The sequence below is a fragment of the Mirounga leonina genome, unplaced genomic scaffold (genome assembly GCF_011800145.1).
Source record: "Mirounga leonina isolate KUSES-001 unplaced genomic scaffold, KU_Mleo_1.0 Mir_125, whole genome shotgun sequence".
Classification (NCBI taxonomy): Eukaryota; Metazoa; Chordata; class Mammalia; order Carnivora; family Phocidae; genus Mirounga; species Mirounga leonina.
Genome location: NW_023270305.1, coordinates 76,019,586 through 76,045,084, shown reverse-complemented (window position 1 = coordinate 76,045,084; position 25,499 = coordinate 76,019,586). Strand labels below are relative to the sequence as shown.

The window sequence follows — 25,499 nt, the reverse complement described above, 5'->3', positions numbered from 1 at the left end:
TAGTGAATCTGTAGATTGCTTTGGGAAATATGGACATTTTAACAATATTAATTATTCCAACCCATGAGCATGGTATATCTTTCCATTTGTGTTATCTTCAGTGTTTTCCATCAGTGTTTATAGTTTTCAGAGTACAGGTCTTTTACCTCCTTGGTTAAATTTATTTTTCGGTATTTTATTTATGATGCAATTGTAAATGATATATTTTTTTAAATTTCTCTTTCTGCTATTTCATTATTAATGTATAGAAGTACAACAGATTCCTGTGTGTTAATTTCGTACCCTGTGACTTTACAGAATTCGTTTTATCCTAATGGCTTGTTTTGGTGGAGTCTTTAGGGTTTTCTGTATATACTGTCATGTCATCTGCAAACACTGGCAGTTTGACTTCTTCTTTACCAATCTGGACGATTTTTCTTTCTTTTTCCTGTCTGATTGCTGCAGCTAGGTCTTCCAGTACTGTGTTGAATAAAAGTGGCAAGAGTGGACATCCTTGTTTTGCTCCTGGTCTTAGAGGAAAAGCTTTCAGTTTTTCACCATTGAATATGATGTCAGCTGTGGGGATGGTACCATTTATACATTTGTCAACAGAGTATGAGATTTTTAGTTGTTCTGCATCCTCATTAACATGTAATGTTGCCAGTCTTTTTAATTGTAACCAGTCTAATAGGTGTGAAATGTTATTTTATTATGGCCTAAAATAAATTTTTCTGATGACTAATGATGGTGGACATCTTTTCATGTTTTTATTGGTCACTCATATACCCTATTTATTTATTTATTTATTTATAAGATTTTATTTATTTGACAGAGAGAGACACAGCGAGAGAGGGAACACAGGCGGGGGGGTGGGAGAGGGAGAAGCAGACTCCCTGTGGAGCTGGGAGCCTGATATGGGGCTCGATCCCAGGACCCCGGGATCATGACCTGAGCCGAAGGCAGATGCTTAACAATTGAGCCACCCAGGCGCCCCTACCCTCTTTTTTTAAAATATATTTTAAGTTTATTTATTTTAAGTAATCTCTACACCCAACATGGGGCTTGAACTCATAAGATCAAGAGTCACATGCTCCTCTGACTGAGCCAGCCAGGAGCCCCTTGTATACCTTCTTTTTTGAATTAAAAAAAAAAAAAAAGTTTGTCTTTTTTGTTATTGGTTTGTAGAAGTTTTTATATATTCTAGATATGAGCCCGTTGCTATATATATATTGCAAGTTTTTCTCCCAGTCTGGGATTTGCCTGTTCATTTCCCTAATGGTGTCTTTCAGTGGACACAAGTTGTTAATTTTTATGAAATCCAGTTTATCAACTTTTTTTTTTATGGTTAGTGCTTTTTTATGCTAAGAAATCTTTATGTACCCCAAGGTCTCAAAGGTATTCTTCTGTGTTTTGTTTTGTTTTGTTTTGTTTTGTTTTGTTTTAAAGATTTTATTTATTTATTTGACAGAGAGAGACACAGCGAGAGAGGGAACACAAGCAGGGGGAGTGGGAGAAGGAGAAGCAGGTTTCCCATGGAGCAGGGAGCCCGATGTGGGGCTCGATCCCAGGACCCTGGGATCATGACCTGCGCCGAAGGCAGATGCTTAACAACTGAGCCACCCAGGTGCCCCTAACTATCTTTTTTTTTCAAATGTAAGGTTTTGGGTTTTTTTGTTTTGTTTTTTGTTTTTTAAAGATTTTATTTATTTGACAGAGAGAGACACAGCGAGAGAGGGAACACAAGCAGGGGGAGTGGGAGAGGGAGAAGCAGGCTTCCCCCGGAGAAGGGAGCCCGATGTGGGACTCGATCCCAGGACCCTGGGATCATGACCTGAGCCGAAGGCAGACGCTCAACGACTGAGCCACCCAGGCGCCCCTCTTCTGTGTTTTCTTATAGAAGCCTATAGTTGTAGCTTTTACTTGTAAAATAATTTGAGACACCTCAAATTAATTTCTGTATATGGTGTGAGGTAGGAATATTTAAGGTAAATTTTTTTCCCCGCATAAGGTTATCCAGTTGTTCCAGCACCGTTTATGAGAATGACTTTTGGTATTTGATTCTGGTGCCTCTGTCAATAGCCAACTGAATGTGTATGTGTGGGTCTAATTCTGGACTTGGTCTTCTGTTCCATTGATCTGTTTGCCTTTCCTGATATCTTAATTACCGCAATTTTATAGCAGTTGCTGAAATCAGTTAATGTAGGTCTTCCAAGTTTGTGCTTCATTTTCAAGATTGTTTTGACAATATAGGTACTTTAACTGCCATTTCAATTTTAAAACCAGCTTGTCAATTTTTGCAGGAAAGTCTGCTGGGGTTATAATTTAGTTGGGCAATAAGATTTTATGTATTTCAACATAAAGATCTTTTATATCTTTGTTAGATAATTCCCTCATATTTAATTTTTAATACTATTGTAAATATCTTTTTTGAAAATTAAAATGTCTATGGTTGGAAATGCAGATTACTTTGATAGGTTGATTTTTTAAATTAAACAGTATTTCTAAAATTTTAGTAATTCTAATAGATTGAGTTTCCATGTAAACAATAGTAGCATCTGTAAATAATTACAGTTTTATGTCTTTGTTTTCAGGTTTTTATAAATGTTCCTTAACTGGCAGAAACTCCCAGTACAGTGTTGAAGAGAGATGGTACATGAGTGTGCTAGGGCTGCCATCAAAGTACCATAAACTGGGTGGCTTAAACAACATAAATTTAAAAAAATAAATAAATGAACAACATAAGTTCATTGCCTCACAGTTCTGGAGGGTAGAAGTCTGAGGTCAGAGTGTCGGCAGAGTTAGCTCCTTCTGAGGGCTCTGAGGGATGCTTTGTTGTGTAGCCCTCTCGGTCAGCCTTCCGGGAGCCTCAGGCGTGCCTTGGCTTGTCGATGGCCATCTCCCTGTGTTTTCATGTCTTTCTACTATGTGTGTCTGTCTTGTATCCAAATTTCCCCTGTTTTATAGTGACATCTGTCATATTGGATTAGGGCTCACCCTAGTGACCTCATCTTAACTTATCATCTTCAGTAACCCTGTTCCCTATAAGGTCCTATTCACAAGTAGGGAGAATTAGGACCTTAATGTATTTGGGGGGATATAATCTACCCATAACAGATGGTAATAGTCTTGTTCCTTGTTTTGTGCTTTTCTCTTTTATTTTGTAAATGTGGTGAGTTAAACCAACAGATTTTATTACCCTAAGCCAATATCACATGCCAGCTTACTCATACTGTGTGTGTTCAGTGTGCTAATATTTAATACTTTTGCATGTTGATTTATAAGTAAGAATGATTAGGATTTTCTTTTTTCCTACATCCTTATCGGGTTTGGATAGTAAAGTTGTACTTTATACTGGCTTTATAAAATGAAGTGGGACATGTGCCTGCCTCCTTTTTTTTTTTTTTTTTTTTTAATTCTCTGGAAGATTTATTATTTAAAGTTGGTATTATCTGATTCCTAAATGTTTGGTAGAACTCGCTAGGAGAGCCGTGTGGACGTGGTGCTTGCTTTCTGGGACAGACAGTGCCCACAAAAACAGAATATAGCTGGTACTCTTGCATTGCTTATAAACTCATCCGAATCAGCTTTCCTGGGCCTCTAGAAGCCTCTATAACTATTGTAACTGATCTTAAGTACACAGAAAAACATTTTTGAACCTTATGGTTAACCTCAGAATCACTGCTGCCCAGCTCGGTGTGTAGCAGAAAGAATGGAACTGTCGTTTTTTGATCCAAGGTTTAAGAAACGTAAAGATTATCTGAGGGAAGATGCCAAAGCAGCAAGAACTTTTCACAGTGGCTACAGCCGTGAACCAAAGATAATGTTTCTGTGCACGCCTGCAAAAGAAAATTCGTATTTTTCCATTAGCATTTTCAAAGACAATCACTTAGATTCTAATGTCACCAGTGGGGGTGTGTAGGCTCTCAAGGTGCTGGAAAGTCATTACTAATGTTTTAACTTTGGTCCTTAGTACATACTGCTTTACACTGTCACTTGCTTATTTTTCTAGTCCTTTTTCCTTAATGAGATTGGGATACTCTTGGGAAATGGAACAGTGCCTTTTTTTTTTTTTTTTTGCACCCTTAGAAGTGCTTGTTGCATATGTAATGTTATCCTTATTTAAACTGTTGTCTGTGAGTGTACTAATATTTTTCAGTTTCTTTCCCTCACTAGGTCTGTATTTTGCAGTTTTGAGAAAAATATTAAAATGTTGCCTTTTCAAATGATAACCATGCTTTTAAGGTAGCGTTCTATCAAAATGTGTAAATTTCAGATCCGTTTGAGATCACATAATAGAGTATGAATTGTACATCTTGGAGAAATTTTCTTTTTTTTTTTTTTTAAAGATTTTATTTATTTATTCGACAGAGAGAGACACAGAGAGAGAGGGAACACAAGCAGGGGGAGTGGGAGAGGGAGAAGCAGGCTTCCCGCCGAGCAGGGAGCCCGATGCGGGGCTCGATCCCAGGACCCTGGGATCATGACCTGAGCCGAAGGCAGACGCTTAACGACTGAGCCACCCAGGCGCCCCGAAATTTTCAATTTTATTACCATGTTAAAACCTCTCTGACTTCAGACCCCACGAAGTTGGACTTAATGATAATACAGAGAGAGGCATGGCCTACAGTTTATCTTTTTATGATTCATATTGTCTCTAAGTGAGTTTATCCTATGAATTAGATCATGGAGAAAATTTCCCTGCTGCTTAAAGCTTAAAGGAATAAACCACTTTTAAGTACCAGAATGTTATTTTGTCAGCTTTCAGTTACCCCCATGTGATTCTGTTTTAGCAGCTGTGAAGTTCATAATATATTGCTGATAATCGGGAGGCTGTGCATTAGCTCTCCAGGAGTTATTTATCCCCTAGTTCCAAATTGGTGCCCTAGACAACATCTCCCCAGTTACCGCCCCCGCCCCCCACCTCTGCTAAGGACTGTTGAACTCTGTTTTTATGAGTTTGGCTTTTTAAGATGCCACATATAGGGCGCCTGGGTGGCTCAGTTGGTTAAGCGACTGCCTTCGGCTCAGGTCATGATCCTGGAGTCCCTGGATCGAGTCCCGCATCGGGCTCCCTGCTCGGCAGGGAGCCTGCTTCTGCCTCTGACCCTCCCCCCTCTCATGTGCTCTCTTCTCTCTCTCTCATTCTCTCTGTCTCAAATAAATAAATAAAATCTTTAAAAAAAAAAAAGATGCCACATATAAGTGAGATCATGCAGTATTTGTCTTCTTATGTCTGTCTGACTTATCTCACTAACATAATGCTCTCTAGACCCATCCATGTTGTTGCAAATGGCAGCATTTCTTTCTTTTTCATGGCTGAATAATATTCCATTATATATATGCACCACACCTTCTTTATCCATTCCTCAGTGGAAAGACTCTCCTGGCCTGTGAGGGAAAAATGCAAAATCCCTGGATAGCCTAATAGGGTTTCTCTGAAAGTTACAATGTACTCCTCCTCCCCCCCCCCCCCCCACCGCCGGCTGCTTTTAGAATTCTTTCTTTATCTTTGATTTCTGATAGTTTCATTATAATGTGTATTTTTGCATTGAGATAATAGGGTGATCTGTTAGCTCTGTGAACTTGGATGTCCAATTCTCTCCCCAGGTTTGGGAAGCTCTCAGCTGTTATTTCTTTAAATAATTTTCTGCCCCCTTCTCTCTCTCCTTCTGCAACTCCAGGTATTCCAGTATTTGCTCTTTTGATGGAATCCTGTTGATCGCTTTGGCTTTCTTCACTCTCATTCTCTTCTCTCTGTCCTCCCCAAACTGGGTAGTTTCAAAATCCCCATCCTCTAACCACTCATTCTGTCCTCCGAACACTTTACTCTACCGCAGGTGCTCTATTGCATTTTTCATTTTACTCCTTGAGTTCTTCAGCCTCAGAATTTCTGGGTTTGTTTTTTGTTTTTTTTTTTTTTATGATTTCTTTCTCTTTGGTAAAAATCTCATTTTGATCATGTATTTTTTTTCAAGGTTTCATTGAATTGGCTGAGTCTTCTTGTAGCTCACAGAGTTTCTTCAGAGCAGCTACTTGGAATTTTTTATTAGCTAGATCACAGATTTAATGCCTTTAAACTCAATTTTGGGGGAGTTTTTAACTCTTCGTGATGGCACGTTTTCTTGGTTTGTCACGTTCCTTGTAGCTTTGCGTTGCTGCATTCACATCTGTGGTAGCGGACAGCTCCTTAAAAACCTGTGCGAGTTGCCTTGAGATGGGGTGTTGTGTGCTGGGGTGGGGCTATGTGGGTTTTCGCTCCCTCTACCTGGACGCGTCGGCTGTGCTCCCTTGCCCCCTCTTGTGGCGGGAGTCTTAAGCTTTTATGTCTTTGGTTCTTAGAACTCACCAGCTGGCTACTGGAAACCTTCCTTTGTTTTCCTGAAGGTGGCGCTGTGGCTCGCTTGTGGTTTCTCCGCGGCCCACAGACCTAGGCCTGTGGTCTCAGCGGCTCTCTGTCTGCTGAGCTCTCTCCAGTGCTGCACTTCGGGGCAGGGGCAGGAGCTGCTGCACGGTGGGAGGAGGTGTGGGTCTAGTGCTCAGGCACTGGGGGTGCCTGGAGACACACTGGTGAGATCCCCGGGTGTGGTCCTCCCACAGGCTCCTGGTGGACTTTCTGCTGCACACCATCCCCCTAAGGACCCCTTGAAATTCTCATTGGCCTCTCTCCCAGTCTCCTTGCTTCCCGCAGTCACGGACATCCAGCCTCATTACCGTGGGTCCTGCCGAGAGCAGTGGGGTCTGCAGCCGCATCCCACACCACTGGGGTAGCCGCACTCCCGCACCGCTGTCCTCCCCCCAGTCTGACAGATCAGTCCTCTGCAGTGTTTCCTTGCAGAGCACGGCCCTGGGAAAGTTTCTCTTAAGGCCAGCTCTGCTGCGATTGGCCAGTCTGCTCAGATTGTTTTTTGTGTGTGTGCTTTGTCGGCCCCAGTGGCGTGCTGGAAGCCCCCCTTGGGAAGACTGGACTTGTGCACATTCTGTCGCTTGTGTGCATATCCCCGCAGGTCAGCACTCTGCAGGTCTCTCCCCGGCCACAGCGAGAGGGGTCTGTGCAGGTTTGGTGGTGTTGGTGGCTGCGCTGGTCCCACAGCCCACGCTGAGTCCTGTCTGCCTGTTGCCGGATGTGCGAGGGGGTGAGGCTCCCCCGGGCACCTGGGTATATGTGCTAGGTCCCAGCAGCCAGCATGAGGCTCTGGTCTGTGGATGGATGTCTGATTTGTTGTGAAAAAGGGGGATAAAAAGGAGGAACATCTTAGCCACCATGATGCTGACATAGTCTCCTTCTGCTTCTCATAAACATTCATTTATTTTTTTAAAGGCCTGTGGTAGGGAACTTTAGCAAGACTTGAGTAGTTGTAGTTACCACATAGTGAAACAGTTTTGCATTTCTTCTTAAATACTAGTAAGTATTGCATTTCTTCTTAAATATTCATACTGTAAAGCTTTTTAATAAACCAGATGCTTTTCTTACAGCTCTACTTCTCCTCTCCCTCCTTCTCTGTCCACCCAGCCCTTAGACTAAATATGAGGTGTTTGCATATATTCATCAACACAAACGTGTCTAGTTTATCTCTTGTGCTTGCGAAGGCACCATACCTTGGAAGAGTTAGGTAGGAATTTGCTTATGAGTGCCCGAAGCCTGTTTCTCTGTTCCTTCTGCAAAGGGAGGGGTACAGTTCACACTTGGAACAGTAGTCACTCTATCATGTGATTCTAAAAGATAGCCTTTATTGATCAATCAGTGAAGGCAGAAGTATTTCATAATACCTTGCTTTCACAGACTTAGGATGTCTCAAAGCCTACATTTCAATACCTTTGTTTTATTCTTGGGCACTTAAATGGGGAAAAAAAATATCGTCTAGGTTGAGTTTTGTGGTTCTGTTCGGTCATGAGAAATAGATGGTAGTGTTTAAAATGGTTGGCATCAGACATTGAAGCTTACTTTTCCCTCAACCCTGGGCTTTCCCCAGGACCCTGCAAGTTCCCGAGGCCCCAGATAGATGGACAGGATTCCTTCTCTGTGATGCCTTCAAGCCTCACATCCCACTTTCTTGCCTCCATTCCACAGTCTGTGAGGACAGCTCATGTAAATGAGTATGACAGTGGCTGGGGCTGGGGAGGTTGTTTGTGAGTGCGTGTCTGGCTTATGTTTCAGTCTGTCCTTCAGTGTCGACAAGGTGGACACAGGTTACCTAGCTAAGGGCCGAAGACAGCATTATTTCATCTCTCGGTACCCAGCTTGGGAAATAAAGACCGAAAGTAGGCTGGGGCTTTGAGAGGGATGTATTGAAGATTAGATCAAAAACTTTTATCGGGTACTTGCTATGTCCCAGATACTAAGTATCTTACATGAGCAGACTTACTTAACCCTCATCAAAGTATCGTTATGAAGTAGGTGCCATTATGACGCTCATTTTACAAATGAGGAAACTGAGGCACGGAGAAGCCAAGTGACTTTCCCAAGGTCACATAGCTAGTAAGTGACAGGAAGGAAGTCCGATGGTGTCCAGCAGAAATACCTCATCCCCAGACCTGAGATACCTTCCTTCCTGGGGATTTTATTGACTCAGGGAAGGAGACTGGAGTTCTCCTTGTGAAGCTGTTGTGGCCCCAATATACAGGGGGATATAAAAAATGATAGCATTCTACATTCTTTCTTGAAGATTTCCAAGAAGTCTTCCAGCCTTGGCTAGAATGCCTCAAAGGATTGAGGAATTTAGTCTCTCTAGAGGCGACCCTACTTCTGGACAGCTCAGAGTGATGGAAAAGTCCAGCTGGCCTCCCCTAACTTCCATCAATCTTCTGCAGACCTCTTTGGGGAGCTACATTTCTCCCTCCTGCTTGAGTGGATCGGGGAGCCTGTGTGATTGCCTTCCTGCGGGCTGCGAAATCGGGGAAAGGCCATCCTGCTCATTTCTGCTGCCTCTAACTTTGTGGTGTGTGAAACCAGAGTCCTCTTCAGAGGTTGGGGCAGTCGGTCTTCTAGCAGGAATCGTCCATTAACTGACATGTCTGTGACCTTCTCACAAGTCCACTAGATATCTCCTCCCCTGGCAGACGTAGAGATCTGAGGCACGTCTTTACCACTCTGCATGAACACATTTACTCGGAGAGCCAAATATGGTGCTGGGAAGAATGCAGTGTTCAAGCTGTGGCCCCTGCCTCAGTGTTTCTGACAAGATCTGAGGGGCAGGATTTAACCCCCTGCGGCAGTTGTGTCCCACCGTTCTCTTAAATGCCAGAGACGCTCAGGGGATGATCGGTGAGGATCATTTTTGCCTTTTTCCCAAATGTTTCTATTATGTTGTCTCTGGGTGGATATGTGGGGTTGTCTTCTGCGTCCCCGTACATCTCCCAAGAACAACATGAGGAAACTCCGTATACATCTCGGCACTGTTGAGAATGGGCAGGATGGCCTTCATCAAAAGCCCACGCGTGTGCTCTCCTGCTGGGGTCTCCCATTTGCCTGGTGGAAGGAGACCCAGAGGGAGAGCTTTTCTTCCTGGTACTGCTTCTTAACAGCGTCGGGTGGTGTCCTTTCCCCGAAATCGTTAACTGGGGAACGAGGTGTATTCGTGGCGACCTGACGTGGTTCTGCTTGTTGTTCATTGCCCTGCCTTAACTTCTCTGTCCCTCTCCCCGCAGAGCAGCGGCAGACATGATGAGCACCAAGGCCTTCACCTTGGTCTCTGCCGTGGGCTGGGATCTGCTGGCAGGCGACAAGGAGCGCGTGCACGTAGAATGCGTGGAGTGCTGCGGGAAGAACCTCTATGTGGGCACCAGGGACTGCGTGGTTCACCACTTCCTGTTGGAGGAGCGGGCGCTGCCCACCGGGACGGCCGCCTTCTCTGCCGCCAAGCAGCTGCACCGACACCTGGGCTTCCGGAAGCCAGTGAATGAGCTGCGAGCGGCCTCGGCCCTCAACAGGCTGCTGGTGCTCTGTGACAACTCCATCACCCTGGTCAACATGATGAGCCTGGAGCCCGTCCCCTCGGGGGCGCGCATCAAAGGGGCCGCGGCACTGGCCTTGAACGAGAACCCTGTGAACGGAGACCCGTTCTGCGTGGAAGTCTGCATCATCTCGGTCAAGCGCAGGACCATCCAGCTGTTCCTGGTATACGAGGACCGGGTTCAGATCGTCAGGGAGGTGTCAACGCCGGAGCAGCCCCTGGCCGTGGCCGTGGACGGCGACTTCCTGTGCTTGGCTCTGACCACACAGTACATCATCCTGAACTACAACACGGGCTTCTCCCAGGACCTGTTTCCTTACTGCAGCGAGGAGAAGCGCCCCATTGTCAAGAGGATCGGGAGACAGGAGTTCCTCCTGGCAGGTCCCGGAGGACTGGGTGAGCCTCCACCAACCTCCGCCTCCCATCTGTCCATTCCCTTTGCCTTCCCTCCGTGAATCCATGCCCAGATCCGGAAGGGAGAATTTAGCTGTGAAGATAGATACTCGTGAAGAGTATTCGCCAACACCGAGGATGTGTGGCAAGATGTAAACAGAATGCAGAACCAGTGTGTGCTATCGTTCCCTTAGATTGTCCAGTGAATGTAGGGTCAGTGGAACAAAAATAGGCCAGTCATAAAGGAAAGCCAGCTTTATTCCGTGCTAAAGAGGAGCCTCGAGATGGCTCTGCGGAGAAAATTCCTTTAAGTAAATAACTACAAAATAAAAATCCGTAAGACTTCCTTGTAAGATGTTCTCACGTGTGGGTGGATTTGTCAGTTGGGTGTTTTTACTCTTCGTTATGAAAAGGAGTGGAGCTCACTTAGGCATATTTTCAAGTGTGGAGACTTCAGCGTTCCGTCCATTATTTATTTAATTGACTGCAGTTTCATCCCACCACACTGTCTTGTCTCTAGCCCCCTGAAAGGGCTTTGGCTCTGTCGTACGGCCTTGTGAATTCCCTGTGGTGCCTTCTTTTTTTTTAAAGATTTTATTTATTTGAGAGAGAGAGTGAGAGAGAGAAAGAGCACAAGAGGGGGGAGCAGGAGAGGGAGAAGCAGACTCCCTGCTGAGCAGGTAGCCCGAGGCGGGACTCGATCCCGGGATTCCAGGATCATGACCTGAGCCGAAGGCAGTCGCTTAACCGACTGAGCCACCCAGGCGCCCCCTGTGGTGCCTTCTTGAAATTAACACTCCGAGCTGTTCATGGCGTGGGTGACTTGTACTTTCTTTCAGTCGTGGATGGCTCACTTTAGGGTTCGTGTGTGTCTGTGACACACAGCGGGTGCTGGGGAGGGTGAGCCTACCTCACCACCGGTATTTGTTAACCATAGTCTGTGTGTAGGCATCTCATCTCAGAGTGAGGGGTACAAGCATATTTTCCGCTAATAACAAAAGTTGAGGTCATGAACTCTAGTTGGTGAACACTTACTGATTTTTACTTTTTAAAATCATTTTTGTTTTTCAGAGCAATTTTGGGCTCACAGCACAACTGAACAGGAAGTACAGAGTTCCCATATACCCACTACCCCCAAACACGCACATCCTCCTGCACTATCCACATCCCCCCGACAGAGTGGTACGTTTATGATAATGGATGTATCTACAGGGATACGTTGTAATCTCCCAAAGTCTGTAGTTTACATCAGGGTTCACTCTTGGGAGTTGTACATTCTTTGGGTTTGGACAAATGTATAATGACATGGATCCATCATTATGGTACCATAGAGAGTGTGTTCACTGCCTTCAGAATTCTTGGTCCCCTACACCCCCAACCTCTGGCAACCGCTGATCTTTCCGGAGTGTCATGTAGTTGAAATCATACAGTATGTTAGCTTTTCACATTGGTGTCTTTCACTTAGTAATATGCCTTTAAGGTTCACCCGTGTCTCTTCATGGCTCGATAGCTCTGATTTTTACTTTCTGGACAAAAATTCTTTACCCCAACCACCTTTTTCTTTAACAGAAATTCCCGGTTTTAATAAAGATTGGTGTTATGGAAAATACAGAGAGAGTAAAGAGAACATTATAATGACATCAGATGTACTCAGCTCCAGCTGTTATGAATTCCCTGCCAATGGTTTGATTTATATACCTAACCATTTCCCCCGCTCGATTAGTACAGCATCGTGAGCACCATAGCACTTCTCTTATAAACCATTCAGTATGTAGTTCTAAGTTCCTTAAAAAAAAGAAAGGAAGAAAAAGATGAAAACCACGATACTATTGCATACCTAAAAAAAATTTAACAGTAATTCCTTAACATCACCAAATATCAAGGCATGCCATATTTCTCCTGTTACCACACATAAACAGAGAGACATATGTAAATACCTATCTACATAAATTTATGTTTAAGGATATGTATATTTTCAGTTTTAATCATCCCACATGAGGCGTGTACATTGCAATTGATTGATCTGTTAAGCTTCTCTGGGTGTGTAAGTTCTCTTAAGGTTCCTTGTCCTTCTCTTTTTATTTTCCCCTAACTTTTTGTTGAAGAGGTTGGATCATTTCACCTAGCATCCCACAGTCTGAATTTTGATGATTTTTATCCCCTTATATTGTTTACTATGTCAGGTTGACCTTCGTGTTTCCTGCCAACTGATAATTAGGATGCCAGCTCTTATCAGATTCAAGTGTGGGGTGTGTTTTTTGGTTTTGGGGGTTTTTTTGCTTGTTTGGGGGAGAGGCAAGACTTCCTCGTCGGCGGTGGAGGACTTCCGTCAGGGTTGTGTAATTTCTTTTTCTCTCTCTGTGATGTCAGGAGCTATTGATGAGTGGTACGTAGAGCCTTTAAATCATGGTGGGCTGCCAAATGGCAGCGTTCTGTTTCTGTCCCTTCCTCCTTCATAACTGGACTACTTCAGTGAAGAGAAACTTACTGTATTTGGTTGCCCCCAGGTCCATTGTCTGAGAAAGGCAGCATGGGACAGTTCTCAGTAAGGTGATCCCTTCTGTCTCCGGAAGCGACTTTTTAAAAGATACCATGATGCATCATGGATTCAAACACATATGGTGCGTTTCCATCTATTTGTGCTTGGGGGGGCAGGGGTTGTCCAGCTTGACTGCCACACCCCTTTCACATGACCCTAGAACTTGGACGGCTTCCTCGCCTTCTGGTGTGGAAAGTGTTCCAGGTTCATTTTGTGCCTTTCCTGCCCTAGATCTGGTTTCAGCCATTTCTCCAAGGACCCCTGATGTTTAGAGACCACGGGCTGGGTGCTAGAGCTGCTTGTCGCGCATTGTGTTCAGGACTCTTCGGTGGACAGAGTTGGGAAGGATGTGTTTCTGTAAAGGTAAAATCCATTGTGAGAACATGCTGATAGAACCAATTCACGGCTGCAGGGCACTGACCTCGTCTGTCTTTATGTTCCTGTCTGCCTTAAACCACACCCAGAGTCTTAGTAAACCACTGTCCGACATAATTGTTCCTTTGACTAATCCTGCAGTATGCAGAACAACAATACTGACACCCTGTTCCCACAATGCAGTGACTGAAAATAGTTTGATTGTTTATGGTTCTTTTTGTCTTGAGGGTAGGGTGTACATAAAACCCATCAGGAATGTATGGTCACATTACTGTGTTTTTTAAAGTCACTTGGAAGAGTCCCCCTCTGTTTTGTTATGCCACCACCTGGATATACAGTTAATTTGTCTTATTTTACTTTTGATTTTTAGGAATTGCTTTATTTCATTTTATATTTTTACTACATAAATATGTACAAGGTTCCAAGTCAGGTGGGCTACAGCAAGGTATTCTCAGAGAGCTGATATCCTGTCGTCTTCACTTATTTTCTTCTTCCCCCTTAGGCAACCTTTATTTTTACGGTATTTTTATGGTTTATCCTTTCATTTTTTAATAAAAAATATAAATAATATGTAAATATTTGTATCTCTTTTTCAGCACCTTTTTTTTTTTTACTTAACAATGTATTATGGAGACCCCTTTGTAATATAATTCAGAGATATTCTTCATTTCATAGCTGCATGCTACTCCGTCATGTGGAGGTACCATGGTTTTTTTTAAAAAAATCAGCCCTATTGGTGGGCATGTGCGTTTTTTCCAGTTTTACGGTTTTACTAGGGACTTATTTTTTTGTATTTTCCTGGTGGATCTATGGAAAAGCCTTTTATAGGTAGGCTTGTTGAGTCAAAGTACAGATGCATGTGAGTTTTGGTAGGTATTGCCATATTCCTTTGATAAAGGTTGTACATTTTCTGTTCTCCCCAGCAACATATGACAATGCCTTTTCCCTGTGTTGTCGAACTTCCGTGTTGTCCGCAATCCCGTACATGAGAAGTGGTATCTCAGCATAGCTAATTGCATTTCTCCTGTGATGAGCAAGAGGGAACATTTTTTTTAAAGATTTATTTATTTATTTCGGGGGTGGGGGGAGGGGCAGAAGGAGAGGGAGAGAGAGTCTTTTTTTTGCGGGGGGGGAGAGTCTTAAGCAGACTCCTCTTGGAGCCCAACGTGGGACTCGATCTCAACGACCCTGAGATCATGACTTGAGCCAAAACCAAGAGTTGGATGCTTAACTGACTACGCCACGCAGGCGCCCCAAGAGTGAACATTTTTTCATACATTTAGGAGCCATTTGCATTTCTTTTGATAGGATTATCTGTTCTTTTCTCTTGCCATTTCTTTTAGTGTTCTCTATGTGTTTGAGATACCAACTTGTTGCCCTGTGTAGGTTTCAAATATTTGTTTCCAGTTTTTACCATGCAAAAGCTTTTCTTCAACACTGCTATATAATCTGATGTATTAACCTTTTTACTTTATTGTGTCTTGATTTTGAGTCATAATTAGGTGAGAATTCTACCACTGAACCACCCGTGCACGTGATTTCAAGTCATAATTAGGGACGCTTCCCTCTCTTCTGGTTATAGACAAATTCACCCATGTTTTCTGCTGGTACTTTTATGGCTTCATTTTTTATAGTTTCACTTTTTATAGTGCAGGGTATAAGGAACGGATTTGGTTTATCCTTTTCTCTGTGGCTGTCCATTATCCCAATCAACCGACTGCAGAGCCCACCTTCTGTGACTGATGTAGGCGGCTGCCTTTAACACACACCGAATTCCCTTATGCCATTGGGTCTATCTCTGGATTTTCTGTTCTGTTCTGTCAGTGTGTTTGCCTGCTTATGAGCCAGTACCTTACTGTTTAGGCTTTATAGGGAAAACATTTGACTCCAATACCACTTGTAAGCTCTCTTATACATTACCTATATACAGGTTCTGTATGCAGCATAGCAATCACCAGCTTTATTACATGGCTTCAGAATTAAGTTCAAATATGGGTGCCTGGGTGGCTCAGTCAGTTAAGCATCTGCCTTCAGCTCAGGTTGTGATCCTGGGGTCCTGGGATCAAGCCCCCCTACCCCATGTTGCTCAGCGGGGAGTCTGCTTCTCCTTCTGCCCCTATCCCTCCCCCTACTCGTGCTCTCTCTCTCTTTCTATCCCCCCTCAAATAAATAAATAAAATCTTTATTAAAAAAAAATTAGGTTCAAATAAATTGCTGTAATGAATGCAAATGCACCTTTAAACATATGAAAGCTATATATTTTCGTTTTGCTTTTGTTTCTCCCTGAAGATTATATGTGCTCACTCCTGTGTCGTCCGGAACCACTCTCAGCTTTTTGCCTTAGCTTAGATTTTCCTATTCTCAGCAATACTTTGTTGAAATTTTCATAATGTGATGGAGTCTTGTGACTGTAAACTCTGTCCTTTGATAATACTTCTTGAAAAATGCAGATAATTAAGCTCCTCCTGACTCCACATGGCTCCCTGGCCTCCTGGCCCTCTTCCCTCCTCCCTGCTCAGATAAGGGGACCTCTGATATTTAAAGGGTGCACAATTGAAAATAATGCTTTAAGATGTACCATTTACACATTTGTTACATTTGCACATTAACAGCACTTGACTCTGAGAATTCAGAAACAATAGAGTTTGTCACCTGCTCCGCAGGCATATAATTAATTGGTGGGTGTTAATAACAGTACCTTCGTTCCTAAGTTGTTCTGTGGCACCTTCTACTGCCTGACCTGGGCCCATCAGCTGCCAGTTACTGCTTTGCCCTTTTATTCCAGTGTCATCTGCTTCTTGGGTGAATAGAAGCCTTTGTTCTTGACCTCTGGGTTCTGCCCATTTCATTACAAGAACATTCATGTCAGGGCCTCTGCATTGCACACCTCCTGGGCCAGGTGATACCCAGCCTTATGTAGGGAAATGCATTCCACCCAAATTTAATTCCAGGATGAGGCTGGACAACGTCTTACTGTCCATGTTCCCGGGAGAGTGTGCTATACATGGTTATTTGACCCAAAATTTAGCAGCATCCTCGGGCTTACAGTTTACGATTGCCAGGCACCCAGGGGAGGGGCATGCAGGCGCCCGTGCCTTCGGGTTCTTTTCAGCTGGCTGGCTCTAAATGCACAGAAGAGTCAAGATAGTGCTAACTGAATTTCTTCCTCCAAAGCTCAGTCCTCATTCCAGATTCTTAATGCTGCCCAAAGCTTTGCCCCTCGGTTGTTTTTCTCGAGCAGTTTTTATTGCTATCTGAATACTTAGGCGATACAGTTGGTAGGCTAGTTCCGATTGTAATTACGTCCTCTCTGTTATGGTAAAACACCGGCAATGCCAAACCCGGGGCCTTCGGTCCCATGCATTGTCTGACCGCGGCGACAGAACCAGACTGCCCTCATTGTTCAGTCCTGCCTTCCAGCTCTGAGTCACCTTGGTGGAGTTTTCCACGTTCTCATTGATTTCTTACCTACTTTGGAAAGAGATGAGAACGAAAAGCCCCCACCAGCCTCAGGCGCAGTCCTGGGTTGCACTCTGTGGAGACCATTCCTCTCGGGTTATCCTGTACTCCACGGTGGCCTTTGGTGTGCTCTGTGGAAGCGTGGTGTCCCCTTCAGGAAGCATGCTACTACCACCCCCTGAGAAAGTCTGTGACCTCCAGTTCCGGGAAGTGCAAACACTGCCTCCCAACCAGCCCTGCATCCTAATCCCTGTTTTGTTTCCGACTCCGTGCAGTGCTGCTCAATCCTGAGGCTGGCAGCCGCATGTTGGCCCTCGACTCACCTTCTCTCGCTCCCACTGAGTCAGTAGCCAGGTTCCCCCATTCACCCCTGGAAGTGGCTGCCCCCCTCTGTTGTGCCCCAGTTCGGGCCTAGCCAAGGCCGCCTCCTTGGTGGCAGACTGGCCCTCCCCTGTGTGGCTCCTTGCACACAGCCTCCACACTTCCGCCCGACTGGCCTTTGAAAGCCCCCGTGACCTGTAACAAGTGCAGGCCACACTCCTCAGCCTGACTAGAGGCCAGTGCTGCCCGTTCCACCGCCAGCTTGACTTCCGAACAGGGTGTGCCCTGTTCCGGGGACATGTGCCCTCCCGGCTGCTGCCCTCTGTGTGCGTCCTCTTCCCTGTGCAGGCTGGGGTCTGATCACTCAGCTCCACCTGGACTTGACCTCCATCAGCACTCCATCCGCTCGCTTGGAAAGCGTTTTACACCTTTCTATGCCCTGGTCTTTACCTCTTGTGTGGTCATTGTTTACATATTTCCCTTAATCCCTTCACCACCTGTGAACCCTTGAATCCATTGTCCGTCTCTTGGTAGCGAACTCCATGCTCCACACAGCGAATGTTCAAACTGAAATTACTGCTCAATATGCTAAATTTATAGTAGTTCTTTTCCTCTGTACTCATTTAATAGAAGAGCCTTCTTTTCTGTTCATGGTGCTTTCACCCAGAGCCACATCATCTTTTCATGTATTCTGCTCAATTTTACACTGTTACTAAAAATATCGCAGAGACCACCCTTATACTTATGAGTTGGCAATAGATTCAAAAGTAGAATCAACTACAGAGGGTAAGTGTATATTCGGTTTTGGTAGATAATACCCAAATCATTCTCCAAAAGGTGTTTCCTTATACCATACCAATACTCGGTATTATTGGTCTATAACCTTTGCCAATTTGATGAGTAAAAGTTGTGTTTTTACTGTTTTTCATTTAAACTTGTGCCCTTGGTTATTGATGAATATGAGAATCTCTTCATGAATTTATTAGCCATTTGCATTTTGTCTTTTGTGAATTACTAATTTATAGCCTCTCTTTCTGTACTGAGTTGTTAGTCTTTTTCCTAATGAGTTTTGGAGACTTTGAAGGGCCAAAGGGAATAGTCAAGATCAGAATGGTTTACATTAGGCAATTGTGACTCCTTAATAGAGGGGACACACACACACACACACTCAGCTTACTGTTTCATCGTCTTTTTTTTTTTTTTTTTTAATTCAAGTTAGCTAACGTATAGTGTAGTTTGGTTTCAGGAGTAGAATTCAGTGATTCATCAGTTGCATATAACACCCAGTGCTCATCACAACACGTGCCCTCCTTAATGCCCATCCCCCACCCAGCCCAACCCCTATCCACCTCCCCTCTGGCAACCCTCAGTTTGAGAGTTCCAGTTGTTGCTACCACATGCTGAGAACCCATATGTAAAGTGTTAAGCAGGGCCTAACCGTGCTCTGAGCACAGTGGTGTTTGAGGGAGAGCCTCGCATGTGTTAGGTAAGAGCAGGGTGTGTGCGCATGCGTGAGGTCCCCGTGATAGCCAGTTTCAGGAACAGCCTAATTTAGAGGCTGTTGTAATTGATTAACTGCAGTATCTTTTAGTCTTTGTAACTACAGAAAATTTAGGTGGGTTGATGATTTCACAGGTTTAGGAATTTCGCTCGAATGATATAGTTGAGATATTTTCCCTTGTTTTAATCTTGAAGTTCTCTGCATATCTCTGTGTCTCTCTCCTGGTTCTCCATCCTATACAGTAGAAACCAGTCGTTGCAATAGCAGCTGATGGTTTGCAGGCAGCAGCACGCTGGGTTTTTTTGGGGGGTGGGACATCAAGCAATTTTTTTTTTATTAACATATAATGTATTATTTGTTTCAGAGGTACAGATCTGTGATTCAACATCTTACACAATTCACAGTGCTCACCATAGCCCATACCCTCCCCGATGTCTATCACCCAGCCACCCCATCCCTCCCACCTCCCTCCACTCCAGCAACCCTCAGTTTGTTTCCTGAGATTAAGAGTCTCTTATGGTTTGTCTTCCTCTCTGGTTTCATCTTGTTTCATTTTGCCCTCCCTTCCCCTATGATCCTCTGTCTTGTTTCTCAGATTCCTCCTGTCAGTGAGATCATATGATAATTGTCTTTCTCTGATTGACTTATTTCGCTTAGCATAATACCCTCTAGTTCCATCCACATCGTTGCAAATGGCAAGATTTCATTTTTTTGATGGCTGCATAATATTCCATTGTGTATATATACCACATTTTCTTTACCCATTCATCTGTTGATGGACACCTAGGCTCTTTCCATAGTTTGGCTTTTGTAGACATTGCTGCTATGAACATTGGGATGCACATGCCCCTTCAGATCACTACATATGTATCTTTGGGGTAAATACCCAGTAGACAGCATGCTGTTTTTAAAGGTGTTTGACATGAACTAGTTTGAAAACTAAGTTATAATGGATTGACTTTGCAAATGTATTAATTTTGGTAAACCCCAATATCTGCGGACTATATATAGCTCGTTGAGAAATGGCTAGTTTGGTACTTTATGCACAAGACAGATAAGCCGTCACTTGGTGTGGAAGTTATTGGCAAACACTCAACAGCCGCGTGTCTTGAAGTGCAAAATTGGTTCTGTCCCTGCATTAGAGGGTGCGTGTGTCCAATATTAGACTTCAGCTCTGAGCAGGGACAGTTCCTGATAGGACGCCTTGTGCAGTGCCTGGCGCATAGTAGGAGCTCAGTAAATGTTTGAGGGGTTGTATTCAATATTCATTCAACAAGGAAGGGCTGTAACTTAGAGGCGCTAACCAGTTGAAGGATTGGATGTGAGAGAGAGCTTGCAAAGCTGCTTAAATTGCTGGGAAGTAACTTTTTCCACACAGGTGAGGACGTGTGCTTTATAAACTTTCAGGGGGGTACATGTAAACTTTTTTTTAAGCTCATCTTTAATTGGAAGCAAATGAAAGGTAGACATTCAGTGCAAGGTAGTTCTCTTCCTAATAAAGTCATGTAGGCTTCTTCACATCTGCAGCATATTATATTATCTTTACGATCTTGAAATATAAGGCAGGAGGGGATGGTATTCTGCGCCCAGACACATCTACAGAAAGGAAAAATGCCACAGTTCTTTGGAGGTCCACCTGACTCTTCCTGTTTTTACAGGCATGTTTGCCACAGTTGCTGGTATATCTCAGCGAGCCCCTGTGCACTGGTCGGAGAATGTGATCGGGGCGGCCATTTGCTTCCCATATGTCATAGCGCTCGATGATGAATTCATCACAGTGCACAGCATGTTGGACCAGCAGCAAAAGCAGACCCTGCCCTTTAAGGAAGGCCACATTCTACAGGATTTTGAAGGTACTACTTTGCACAGAAATCTTAATGAAATTTATTTATCAACCCATTTGTGATATTTCTTCAGTAAACATTAGTAAGGGTCCATCTGAAGCTGGACCTCATGCTAAACTTTCAAGCTACACAGTTAATGGTTGCAGTTTTGGGACTCCAGGGGCTCCAAGGGTAAAGGGGAGATAGACATTTGGACAGATAGTTGTAGCAGTTGAAGATCTTGATAGGCATGAAACAAGGCCAATCAGGAGAGCAGAGGATGAAATGTTTCCTGGAATTATCAGGGAGGGCTTCCTGAAGGAGATGGTATTTGAGCCAAACCTTTAAGGATGAGTAAGAGTCAGCCAAGCAGATTTGGTGTGAAAGGACCTCAGGTAGAGAGAAAGGTGCCTGCAGATCTGCGCAAGAGGGAGCCCTGGTCTTCAGGCCATGCAAGCAATTCAGGGTGACTATAGTACGTCAGGCGTGAGGAGGGCTGGCCTGAGATGAGGCTGCAGCAGACCAGGGCTGTCAGGAGGGACTTTCCCTTGTGTGCAGCAGTGAGCCAGGCGAGGGATTTCTTTTACTTTTCCTAAATTCTATTATGAATATTTTCAAACGTACTGAAAAGTCGAAAGGAAAACAAAGTGAAGTACCATATACCATTCAGCTAGACTCAACACTTGTAAACATTTTGCCAAGCCATTCAAAAGTAAGTAAAAGACATCATGACATTTAATCCGAAATACTTCAACACACATCTCCTAAGAATTAGAGCATTTTCCTACATAACTGCAAAGCCCTTTCGCCCCTTAGAAAATGAGCTGACCATGTTCAGATTTACCCAGTTGTCCTAAGAAGGTCTTTTTTTTTTTTTTTAAGATTTTATTTATTTATTTGAGAGAAAGAATGAGAGAGAGCATGAGAGGGAAGGGGTCAGAGGGAGAAGCAGACTCCCCGCTGAGCAGGGAGCCCGATGCGGGACTCGATCCAGGGACTCCAGGATCATGACCTGAGCCAAAGGCAGTTGCTTAACCAACTGAGCCACCCAGGCGCCCCTAAGAAGGTCTTTTATGATATTTTCTTCAAACTGAGAACTGATCTAGATTTATACATTGCATTTGCCATTTAAGGATTTGAGCTCACCAAACATTGCCCTTCCTGTTCTAGATGTGAGGGAGATAAACTTACTAAGACTCTCGGCCCCCACATTAAGGGTGTCACATTCCAGTCGGGGGCCCCGACACACACATCAGAAGAGTGTGTCTCATAACAATGTCACGGTGCTGCGGACGAGTGGTAGAGGTGGGCACAGTCTCTATGTCATGGGCACATAGAGACTGCCTGTGTAACCCCCCCACCCCGCCCCCAATGCAAACAAGGGGAGGCTTCCCAGGAAAAGGGACACCCATGTAGAGAAAGGACAGAATCTCAGTATGAGAAAAATGACTTCACTTGTGATATAGAAGGCAGATAATCTAGGCAAGAGAGCAGAGCAGGAAGACTAAAAGGAAAGATGAGGCCTTCTGTGACACCGGACAGTGGGGCTGGAGTGGAATGATGGGATCCCAAGAGAGAAGAGCAGGGGAGCCCGGAAGGCGTGGCTGATACTGAGTCATCCTTCAGACAGGAAGGAAAGATCATCCCATTGCTTTCTGCATACAGGTGATAGTTTGCTTAAAGAGTGTCTCCAGAAGGGAGCAGAACTCAAAACTTTGTAGCAAGAGCGTGCGTTGGAGTACAGCTCCAGTTCTGTGTACTGTCTGCACAGGGTCTCACAAGTACCACGAGGGTGATGGCCACGGGTCAGGTGAAGTCATGGGGCTGCGGGGAAATGAATAAGGTCAGGCTGGGACTTGGGTGTTTGGATGGTAGGTGAGAATGAAATATCTCATGGTTCATAATATAGTAGTATAATCTTAGTTTCCTATAAACTAACGTGGAAAGAAAAGAATTCTTATAAAATTTTATAGGAAGTATATCGTAATTCTCATAGATTGTTTGCCATAATTTATCTCTACAACTTCTTCGGACTATATATTATGTATCTACTCAACTGTTTTATTTTATTTATTTTATTTTATTTTAGATTTTATTTATTTGAGAGAGAGACAGAGCATGAGCAGGGGGAGAGGGAGAGGGAGAAGCAGACTCCCCACTGAGGGTGGAGCCTGACACGGGGCTCAATTCCAGGACCCTGGGATCATGACCCGAGCTGAAGTCGGATGCTTAACCGGCTGAGCCATCCAGGCGCCCCACTACTCAACTGATTTTAAATTTATCAGCACTTTCAAATAAACGGCAAAAAAAGCATATTTTGTACTTTGGAAATGTGGTATTAGCGTCCACACTTTTTCTGACAGTTGACAATATGGGAAGAAGAAAAGAAAAGCATTGTAATTTATAATTTCTGTAGGAATTTTGTGTTGGGAGAACTACGATGAAATCAGCCATCAGATCGGATGACAAGCCCGTTTCGGGGAAGCAGTGTGTGTCTGTGCAATATGTTCTTTCCCTTTCCAACACTGTTGAATTTTTTCCCAGGAAGAGTGATTGTCGCCACAAGTAAAGGAGTTTACATCTTGGTTCCCTTACCCCTGGAAAAGCAAATACAGGATCTTCTAGCAAGCCATAGAGTGGAAGAGGCTTTGGTTTTAGCAAAAGGAGCCCGGAGGAACATTCCAAAAGAAAAATTTCAGGTTTGTAATTAAGTTGGTCACAAGAAAGCATGCCGCCAAGCCACCAGCTAGAAAACATTCAGATTTCACTAACATACGTCAGCCCTCCTTGTGCGCCACGATCTTGCAGATTGCTTTTGGATCTGTTGTCTCATTTCCACAGCCCATCCACATCACATAGATATGGAGGCAGGTTGCAGAGCAGTCCAGGACAGCTGGCCTGAGGTCTCACTGCCAGCCGAGGCCAAGTCAGACTGTGAACCTCTGGCTTGATTCCTGAGTCTGACATATATACCAAGTGGTATTTCTTATCAGCTCTCTTCTTCAGTGGGCCTCCAGGGAAGAGTCAGGATCATAGTTCTCATAAACCAGCAGAGTAACAATAGCAGCTTAATTTGTCTCCTAATTTGGAATTTGTTAAAAGTTTAGACTTCTAGTATCTATAGGAAAAGCTTGTTAGCCATACTGGTAAATGGCCTAACACTGCAGGAATCCATCTAATTATTTCTGGAGGAGAAAACTTTTAATGCACTTGAGACACCCACTTTAATATAGTTGGGGTGATAAATAAAACTGATCCAACAATCACAAGTTATTCTTTTTTTTTTTTTTTAAAGATTTTATTTATTTATTTCACAGAGAAAGACACAGCGAGAGAGGGAACACAAACGGGGAGTGGGAGAGGGAGAAGCAGACTCCCCGCCGAGCAGGGAGCCCGATGCGGGACTCGATCCCGGGACTCCAGGATCATGACCTGAGCCGAAGGCAGTCGCTTAACCAACTGAGCCACCCAGGCGCCCACAATCACAAGTTATTCTTATGTCCAGTGAAATCAGGTTCCCTAAAAATTGCTGCTTGATTGGTTGTTAGGTTAGTTCGTGTTACTCTATGTATTTGAAAGTAATGAAACATCCTATGGGTGTGTGTATGCTTCACTGAATATCGAAACTGATCATGAAAAGTTCTGTGACTTAATTATGATCCCTTGATGGTTACCAATTAGTCAGATTTCCACACGACTCAGTGATTGTTGTGGAATGAAATAATGCCTTCTGGCCTCAGTTGCTTTATGCTGCCAAGTGAAAGAAGACCGGACATGTAATTTATGGTTATGGATATGAAAGTAGGCATCTTTTTTTGTAATTTTTTTTTGAGTATAGTTGACACACAATGTTACATTAATTTCAGGTGTACAGCATAGGGATTCAACTTCTCTATATGTTATGCTATGCTCACAACAAGTGAAGAGGGTGTCCCTTCTGTGTTTAAAGATTGATAAAGTGTTCCTCTTTGTTCCTGATTTTTTAAAGTGAGACTGATCTATTCGTGTTCAGCAGGGGGCAGCAGAGGCAAAAAGAAGAGCTGTTCAGGCAGGAGCTGTGCTATGCTGAGCACACTTTCTCTGCAGCCTGTAGGTCAAATCCAGGTGGGGTGGCCGTGCCTTCCATTGGGTCTGAGGCCTGTCCTTGCCCTGCTTGCTCTCCACCCCATAAGCTGCCTCCTGTGGATGTGTTGGATGTCTAGGTGCGCCACACGTTGGGGTGCCCCCTCCTTGCACACACACACGTGCCTATGCTTTAAGTGTGTAACATTTTCTTACAGAAACGTCCAATGTTCCTTGTTTGATCTTAGCTCCCTCCCATCCTTTGGCTGAGTATCGAGTAGGGATATGCAGTAAATATTGGACCATATTAGTCCTCATCTTGCTCAGACGTCATCTGAGTGTCATCTTGATATCTCAACCGGAGTCTTTTCCTTTCTCGCATGCTCCCTGCCTTCTCCCAGTTGCTTCAAACTCCTATATCCAGACCTGGAAATACACCCTCAGAATGATCTTGAATTCAGCCTTCATTCCCAGTGGCCATTGCTATTGCTGTGCAGACCTTCTGTTCTGCCTGAGTTGTTATTTTAACAACCTCCTTGTGTGTGTGTGTGTAGTCCAGCCTCCATGCCACTGTGGGAATGTCGACGGGCTCCTTTGCTCAGGGTCCTTCGGCGGCGCCTCGCTTCGTGGTCTGGCCCCGCCCACTTCCATGACCCACGTTCCGCCTCAAAGGCTGGAGGGCAAAGGAGCCCACGACGCCCGAGCCCGAGCCCTGCAGCGTGCAAGCGCTCTGCGAGGCATTTCAAAACTTGTTTCATCCTCAAAATGAGTGAGAAATAGCCAGCACCGCTGTCCGAAGACGGGAAGGCAGGACAGCGGCGCTGGTTTCGCGCACGCACGCCTGGCCGGTTGCATCGGTGCCCGCCCTCGGAAGCGGCGCGTCCCCCCGCATGACTTGCCTCCCCGTTAGCGGAAGGTGCCCTGTGCTTTCACGCGCCTCTCCGCCCTCCCCCTATGCCCGACTTGTGATTTAGGCTGGTTCCCGTTACTGGGTGTGCTTCCAGACTCGGCCGTATGGTTTCCGTACTTTGCCTACCCCTCCCTCTCCTCGGAGTCCTCCCCGTGCCCCCCAGGCAGAACCGATCCCTCCCCTGCGT

General features: G+C 44.5%; 1 protein-coding gene across 2 annotated transcripts in view; it reads left to right on the top strand.

Moving 5' to 3' along the window:
- TGFBRAP1 (transforming growth factor beta receptor associated protein 1) overlaps positions 1-25,499 on the top strand; it is a 65,991-nt gene that overhangs the window by 13,908 nt on the left and 26,584 nt on the right. For both annotated transcript variants that reach the window (XR_004678630.1, XM_035001870.1), the window contains exons 2-4: positions 9,625-10,325; positions 20,176-20,370; positions 22,885-23,039. Coding sequence is in view for 1 of the 2 variants with exons in the window: in XM_035001870.1 (XP_034857761.1) it covers positions 9,638-10,325; positions 20,176-20,370; positions 22,885-23,039 (1,038 nt within the window). In the remaining variant the exon portion in view is untranslated. The remainder of the gene's footprint in view (positions 1-9,624; positions 10,326-20,175; positions 20,371-22,884; positions 23,040-25,499) is intronic.